Source organism: Myripristis murdjan, chromosome 2, assembly GCF_902150065.1.
Source record: "Myripristis murdjan chromosome 2, fMyrMur1.1, whole genome shotgun sequence".
In the NCBI taxonomy this organism is placed as follows: domain Eukaryota; kingdom Metazoa; phylum Chordata; class Actinopteri; order Holocentriformes; family Holocentridae; genus Myripristis; species Myripristis murdjan.
In genome coordinates, this window is record NC_043981.1 from 8139502 (window position 1) to 8147666 (window position 8165).

General features: G+C 40.6%; 1 protein-coding gene across 2 annotated transcripts; it reads left to right on the forward strand.

The window, feature by feature from the left end:
* The first annotated feature begins 1093 nt into the window (after positions 1 to 1093).
* On the forward strand, positions 1094 to 7235 carry LOC115371565 (OX-2 membrane glycoprotein-like). Of its 2 annotated transcripts, none has more exons than XM_030069025.1 (7): positions 1094 to 1197; positions 4420 to 4758; positions 5932 to 6240; positions 6352 to 6390; positions 6488 to 6587; positions 6814 to 6855; positions 7116 to 7235. In XM_030069025.1, exons 2-7 carry the CDS (start codon positions 4431 to 4433, stop codon positions 7183 to 7185), a joined length of 888 nt encoding a protein of 295 aa, XP_029924885.1. In that variant the 5' UTR covers positions 1094 to 1197; positions 4420 to 4430; the 3' UTR covers positions 7186 to 7235. The 2 variants fall into 2 exon arrangements, with proteins under 2 accessions (XP_029924885.1, XP_029924877.1); XM_030069017.1 differs by lacking the exon at positions 1094 to 1197 and adding an exon at positions 3487 to 3590.
* The last annotated feature ends 930 nt before the right edge of the window (positions 7236 to 8165 follow it).

An 8165-nucleotide genomic window follows, 5' to 3' on the forward strand; every position in this document is an offset into this window, starting at 1 on the left:
CAAACACACCTCCAGGCTGTGTAAGGGCTATTTGACCAAGAAGGAGAGTGATGGAGTCCTGCGGCAGATGACCTGGCCTCCACAGTCACCGGACCTGAACCCAATCCAGATGGTTTTGGGTGAGCTGGACCGCAGAGTGAAGGCAAAGGGGCCAACAAGTGCTAAACACCTCTGGGAACTCCTTCAAGACTGTTGGAAAGCCATTTCAGGTGACTACCTCTTGAAGCTCATCAAGAGAATGCCAAGAGTGTGCAAAGCAGTAATCAGAGCAAAGGGTGGCTATTTTGAAGAAACTAGAATATAAAACATGTTTTCAGTTATTTCACCTTTTTTTTGTTAAGTACATAACTCCACATGTGTTCATTCATAGTTTTGATGCCTTCAGTTAGAATCTACAATGTAAATAGTCATGAAAATAAAGAAAACACATTGAATGAGAAGGTGTGTCCAAACGTTTGGCCTGTACTGTATATATGTGTGTGTGTGTGTGTGTACCACTACTGAGACTTTTGTTGGACATGTGGGCTTTTTGTTGCAGCCATTGACATTCTCATCACACTAGTTTTCATCTTACTAATTGGACAAAACTGCTCACTAGTTAACATGTACCCGCTACTGGTTCACCTTGCGATGTGAAACAGTTTGACTAGTTGACATGGAGGACAGTTGCAGCACTTCACTAATGGACACTGGTGCAACTAATAAACAAGTTTAGCCTCATTAGTTATCTAGTAAAGCCAAAAGACAAAAAATTATCAAGTGAATATTTTGGCTTTCACTTGTTTACTAGTGGAGGAAACTGACTTCTGATGTCAAGAATATGGATTAAATGCTCAAACAGCTTTCCATACTATCGCGACTACTACTAGTACTACAACTAGTTATAATAGTAATAGGCTAAAGCTATCAAATCTTCATGAAACTGTCACTGTGCGTAATCCAGTGTGGGTTACTCCAGGCTCAGTGTGAGCTGTAGTTGCACCACAGTGTCACCAGAGGTCGCTGTTGCCGTGCAGGTGCGCTGAGGAGGAGTCGCTGCGGTGCAGTGTCAGACGAGGGAAGACACACACACACATCCTGCAGGACTTGGTACTGTGAACATGGAGCAATTTGCCACAGTTTGAGTTTACCTGCAGCACGGACACTCACGCACTTTACTTCACATTTTTGTACCGGCGGACCTCTCTCTCTCAGTGGGTAAGTCTGGCTGCTTTGTGGATTTACAGTAGGTGTTACTCTAGTTTTCAATTCCAAGTCAAGCAATAACGTTTTTTGAGATTATGGTAGTTTCGGTAGACATTTAAGTTACTAAAACTGGTTGAGGCACAGTCACAACATCAGAGATTCAAATGCTCCCTGGGACTTTTGACGCAGATCATCCCCTATTTTCTTAAGGTTTTCCTGCCTCTCTTGGTTGTGGCCTATTCAATAAAACATGCAAAATTAATGCTCCAAATAGGAATGTCAATAAACAAATCCACTTACACGTCACAACCATTACACAATCCCAGGATATTTACTTGAGAAAGTGATGATAAGTTATAAGATAACAGGAAATCATAGTGAAAAAAACTTAGCAAAAAACATCCTGAGGGGTGGACCTGGCTCCCGGCCTAATTGGCTTTGTTGTCCTGAAGCCACTTTGTAACTAATTTGGCGGTATGCTTTGGGTCATTGTCCATTTGGAAGACCCATTTGCACCCAAGCTTTGACTTCCTGGCTGATGTCTTGAGATGTTGCTTCAATATTTCCACATAATGTTCTTTCCTCATGATGCCATCTATTTTGTCTATTTTGGGATGATGTTCTCAGGTTTGCAAGCTTCCCCCTTTTCTCTTCAAACGTAACAATGGTCATTACGGCCAAACAGTTCAGTTTTAGTTTCATCAGACCACAGGACATGTCTCTGAAAATGAAGGTCTTTGTCCCTGTGTGCATTTGCAAACTATAATCTGGCTTTTTTATGTTGCTTTTGGAGTAATGGCTTCTTCCTCGCTGAGTGGCCTTTCAGCCCATGTCGGTACAGGACTCGTTTCACTGTGGATAATGACACTACCTTACCAGCTTCAGCCAGCATCTTCATAAGGTCTTTGGTTTTGTTCTGGAGTTTATACGCACATTTGGCACCAAAACAGGTTAATCTCTGTGACATAGAACCATCTCCTTCCTGAGCGGTATGATGGCTGGACATTCCCATGGTTTTTATGCTTGCGTATAATTGGACAGATGAACGTGGCACCTTCAGGCATCTGGAATTTCTACCCAAGGATGAAGAGGAAGTCCACAATTCTCTTCTTGATATCTTGGCTGATTTCTTTTGATTTTTCCACGATGTCACACAAGGAAGCAGTGTTTCTGAGGTGTGCCTTAAAATACATCCACAGGTGTGCCTCCAGTTAACTCAAATATTGTCAATTAACCTAACCTATCAAAAGCTTCCAAAGCCATGACATCATCATCTGGGCTTTCCCAATTTGCTTAAAGGCATAGTAATCTTAGTGTATGTAAACTTCTGACTTTGAAGAAAGTAATAAGAAATTATCTGGAAAATTCTCTCAAATTCTCTCAGAAATAATTTTGGTAATCCTAACTGACCTAAAACAGGAAAGTTTTTTCTGATTTAAGGTCAGACAGTGAGAATAAAGGGTTATGTGTCTTTTTATAGTGTATGTAAGCATCTGGTTTCAACTGTATTTATCTATATCTATATCTACATATCTATATATCATGCATATGTATGTATAGGTATAGATATATGTATGTGTGTGTGTGTATATATGTATGTATATAATTCTTCTTTCAGCGTTTACATAGCACCTTCCAAAAACCTATTAGTGGAATTTCAAGTACTAAAATGTCACCTGCACATCATCTATGTGGCAACAAGCAAGTGGACATGAGGCAAAAACACATGACACACAACCCGTCACACCACATATTTAGCTTGGGGATCTTTGCACTGTCTTGATTTGTTGTCATTAAAAAAACAAAACATGACATGAGAGCACAAGACAGAAGTGAAAGATCACATTAAGCTTGTAAGTCAGTTGAACATGTCATTTGATGCGGCCTTGGTTCACTAGACAGACACAAACAAATTTCCTGATGTTTTTCTGTTTCTTTTTGTGGGTAGGTACACAGGAAACCCCCGCACAGTGGTCTATACACCTGCATATATTCAGGTGAAATCCAAGCTGCATTAAATGCACTTAGCAGCAAATAAAAATAAAAAAGTATTCAAATTGCTGAGATAAGCTACTCTTCCTAAATTAAAGCTCAGAAGCTTACCGCTGAATTTCTCTTTGGAGCCAACAGAAAGGCGAGTCCAGCATCCAAAGAGGTCATGAGAAAACTAAAAAAAATACCAATGAAATTCCCCCATGCCTATCTTCTTTTGAAAAGCAAAATGAGGTCATGGTAAATTTGGCTGTGCTGTCATTGGTCTGCCATTATTTCCCTACCGAACTTTAATCTGATGGTTTGGCTTTCGACGTTGGACTCATCAAATGACTTGTCACACGGAGCTGAGGGGTTGAAGCTCTCTATAAAAATGCTGTGGATCCTGCTACTCCTGTGCTTGCTGGTGGAAGGTAGGCTGTGATGTGGTTTAAAACAGAGATTATGTAGACAGCAACCCAACATTGTTCAGTTTTAGTTCTTACAATGATTTGAATGTTACACAGATATCGTCTCATGACATGGTCTTCTATGGAAAAGGGTTGCAGCTGCTCTGATAGGAGCCTATACTTGACTGTATTACTGTTTATAGTAAAGACAGCCTGGGAGTAAAAGCTTATTTACCTTTTTTCATTTTCCCACTTGATCACATAATTGATTTGCCCATGTGATTATGAATGCAGTAAAACAGTACATCAGTAATGGAGCAGGAATCAGCAGCAGATAGAAACGGCTTGACAGCTCCAAATAAATTGTATTGATTGTTGTGGATGCTGGGATAACAAAAGTATTGCAAGCTGCACCAGTGGGTCCAGTGTTTAGTTCAATGGTCATTGGACATAATCAGTTATTACCGGTATCTCTATTCTGGTCCTCTTTCCTAGAAACATAGTGATGTACATGAATAATACACTATTCATGTTGAGAGTTGGCGACTTCCTCTGTAAAGGTCACATTGTTCAAAATGATTCCTCGCTCTTGGTCAGCATTTCCCCTGTTCTCTTTACACAGCCTCTTCCCGGTTGATGTGGCCGATGCTTTACATCTGTCAGTCAGTTCTGGCGCTGTCCCCAAGGTCTGCAAATCTGCTCATTTATGTAAAAGTGGAGACAGGATGAATGGAAACAGCTTGGGGCTCCGAGGAGCGAACAGACATCAATTTTCTCACTCTCCTTCCTTGTTAGTTCATTGCTCACTACAGTAGCTTTAGGTATACTGAGTTACAGAACATTTTTTCCCCAGGTCTAACAGGGATGATACACACCCAGCAGACTGTGATGGCAGCGTTAGGACAGGAGGCTCTTCTCAACTGTTGGCTCACACAATCCAAAGATGTTCTTCAAGTTACCTGGCAGAGGCTTTTGCCTGATGGGGAAACAAATCTTGCCACTTACAACAAAAAGTTTGGAGCCAAAGTCAATCCTCCCTTTCAGGGTAAAGTGGACTTTGAGTCTGTCGGACTGCAGAACTGCTCCATCGTCATCAGGAAGGTGACGACGCAGGACGAGAGCTGCTATCGCTGTTTGTTTAACACCTATCCTGATGGAGCCCTCACTGCCCGCACCTGCCTGACAGTCTATGGTAAGAGCCGTGTGTGTGTGTGTGTGTGTGTGTGTGTGTGTGTGTGTGTGTGTGTGTGTGTGTGTGTGTGTGTGTGTCTATGTGGAAGTGCCTATACACATGATGTTTAAAGCTTCATTGTGCAGATAAGTAAGTACGTAAAATTTGTAATTCCCATGGGGAAATTCATTATAGAGCCAGTAGAGAATAAATAAATGCGTAAAGACAACAGTTCATACCCAAACTTACAGATGTAATTAGCAGAGACAAAGTCCAGAAACTCACTGCCTGGTGCTCTATCAACAAAAAGCACAGCAGCTTCTGTATTTTTTGCAGTCACTGACGAAACTCAGACTGTCCCAGGAACTGCTGCTGTCTTTATACAAATGCTCTGTGCAGAATATCATCACCCACAACATCCTGGTGTGGTTTAAAATCTGCACCATAGCTGACAAAAAGGCCTTGGAGAGAGTCAGGAGGTCAGCACAGGACACTATTCAGAACAGCTCCCTTCTCTGAATGACATATACAGTGCCACATGCTGACAGCCTGCAATAAACATTACCTGGGACTGCTCTCACCCAGGATACAGCCTGTTTACACTGCTGCCCTCTGGGAGGCGCTATAGATCCATTCAGGCCCACACTTCCAGACTTATGAACTTGTTGTTGTGTGTTGTGTGTTGTTTGTTTTTATCTTTTGCCACAAGGAGTTGCATTTGAATTTTGTTGTACAGTTTGTGCAATGACAATAAAGGTGTTCTGATTCTATTCTAATTAATGATTAATGAGGCCAGTAGTGACCAGGAAAAATGAGGTCTTGTACCTCTTTGTCCTACACGTTGGTACAATGTTCCTGCGACCACATGGCAGCAGTCTATGCTGGAGAGACCAGGGGTGACTCTGCTCAGACAGGACAGTTTTGGCCTTCCTAGTGGCTCTGGCTCTAAACAGGAGGGAGAGCTCCTCAAGCTTTATCCCTGCAATTTCACCACACCTTCTTACAATGTTGCTCAGTCTGTGCTTATTTTCTCAAAGAGAGGGTCTCAAACCAGTCCATAAAAGAGAAAGAGAAAAATAAGAATCAAACATTTTCATAAAAGCAAACTAAAATACTGAAGTTTTTTGTTAAGGATACATCTACTTTATAAAGGGCTGATGCAGCTGCCATCTTTGTAATGTCTTGTCCCTCCAGAGCAGTACGAGCCCGTCCTGCACGTCCGCAGGTCAAACTCCTCTGAAGAGCCTCTTGTGTCCTGCTCGGCCACAGGACGTCCAGCTCCAGCAGTAACACTGGTCCTCCCCGAACGGGACCTCAACTCTTCACAGAGCAACACTGTCTGGGTCACCAACCCCAACGGTACAGTCACTGTCACTGCCACCGCTACACTGTCAGGTTTCCATGGTAACGGCACTCGGGTCGGCTGTGAGGTGCGACTGTCCTCTGGAGCTGTGAGGAAGTTGTTTACAACAATCCCCAAAGACAATCAGAGCTCAGCTGCTGGTGAGAAACACAGTTTGGATTTAAGATGTGAGAAGGACAAAGTAATATATCAGTGCACAATATTTGAGTCATTACTTCATGATGCTGATGTTTGAAGTTTATTTTCTCCAGGTTCAGAAATCGAGTCTGGAATGGATGAGGGAAGCTTCAGTAAGTTCATGTTCAAGTGGTCGCAACTCAATTTTTGACATTTCTAGCTGCTTTTTTCCCTGAATGTTGAATTCAACATGTTTCTCTCATCCTATAGGTGTCACTGTGATCAGTGTGGTGACTGCTGCTGTTGTGGCTGTAGTCATCATTGTTGCAGTTGTCTGCATCATCTTAATCCGGAAAAGAACAAAAAACAGGTAATAGAACTGACACAGTCTTTGGTTCACATCTCTTTTAAAGTTTAACTATGAATTTATCATTGTTAAATACATAATAACCAAGAATAATTTCTGTGAACAAATGGGACCATGGTTGAGACATTGATAGCCTCTATTTCACACTCGTGTTTCTGTTATTGCACCTTTTTTCCCCTCAAAGTAAATGTAGGAATGTAGTAATGATTTATTGATGTTCCAACACCAGACAACAAGAAGACAAGAAAAAGACACCAGTGACTCTCAAGAAGTAAGACACTTTCATGCTTTTGTTATATGATGTTTAAATTATAGTCTTATTTGAACTGTGAACTAAATGAAGAGTCAGCCAACATTATTTTTCTCCAACAGGGAGGCCTAAACTGAGTTTTTTGTGAAGGAAATCTATTTCTTCTCAAATCAAATGTCCAGGCTTCTCCATGTTTTCAGCGAGTGGGAAGTCTGTTCATATCTGACTGAGAGAATTTGCCAATAAGACGAGACATAATTGTTTTTCTTGTTTGTCTCGAGGATTGATGTACCTTTGATCGCACAGGAGAATCAACAGATGAGACATCTTCAACACATCGGACTCGACTGAACTGACTGGATTTAAGCTGTGTGTGTGTGTGTGTGTGTGTGTGTGTGTGTGTGTGTGAGATAGAGAGAGAGAGAGAGAGAGAGATGATGCACACGCACACACAGTTTATTGTGTTTACCCCGAAAAATGGGTTCACTTCCTGCCTATCTGCCTAATCAGCAGGTTCATCTGCACTCAGTTGTACGACAGTCCTGCTGTCATGCAAAATTAAATATGAAGAATGTTTTGATATCTGCAATTTTAAAATTTAATATTTTAAAAAGTGATTGTACAAATCAAAAGAATGTTTTGCTCTTATTTAATTTAATTTAATTTAATTTAATTTAATTTAATGCTATTTATGGACCAAATACTTTTTCAAAACATTTTAATAGTGGATCCTGTGTGTTTCAGTGATAGTGAGTATGAAGCCCTTAAATATTACTGTGAAATAGTAAAATATAGTTGGTTATATCCATTTATGGTTTAGTCGACTTTGAAAGTGAACTGGACATTGATAGTTTTTGTACATATATATGTGTATGTATATATATATATATATATATGTGTGTGTGTGTGTGTGTGTGTGTGTGTACAAAAACCATTTTATATATATATATATATATATATACACTTCCCACAAAAAGTTAGGGATATTTGGCTTTCGGGTGAAATTTCAGGATGAACCTAAAATGCATTATAACCTTTACAGGTGAAACTTTTGAATGCACATGTCCAACTGTTCAGTGTTTCAGTACTTTTTGCACAAGTTGCTGTTCTCTAACAAGGATTTTAATGGCAAAATTCACATCAGGTGTTTGATCTATGAATCAACCAATAAATTTACTGTTTCAATTAGAATTGGCATTTAAACAGTCCTCCTCATTATGCTGTTCACATCTTGACATCATGAGACCAAGACGACACGTCAGTACAGAACTGCCCTACACTTTGTGAATGGTACAGTGACAAGCCCATACTACCTGAATAACATCATTAAT

Excerpts from the sequence above, each read along its gene's own strand:
- LOC115371565 (XM_030069017.1), top strand. The coding sequence starts at position 3,551 with ATGCTGTGGATCCTGCTACTCCTGTGCTTGCTGGTGGAAG. Across the intron at positions 6,241-6,351 it reads CAATCAGAGCTCAGCTGCTG|GTTCAGAAATCGAGTCTGGA; the intron begins GTGAGAAACACA and ends TATTTTCTCCAG. Across the intron at positions 6,588-6,813 it reads CGGAAAAGAACAAAAAACAG|ACAACAAGAAGACAAGAAAA; the intron begins GTAATAGAACTG and ends TTCCAACACCAG.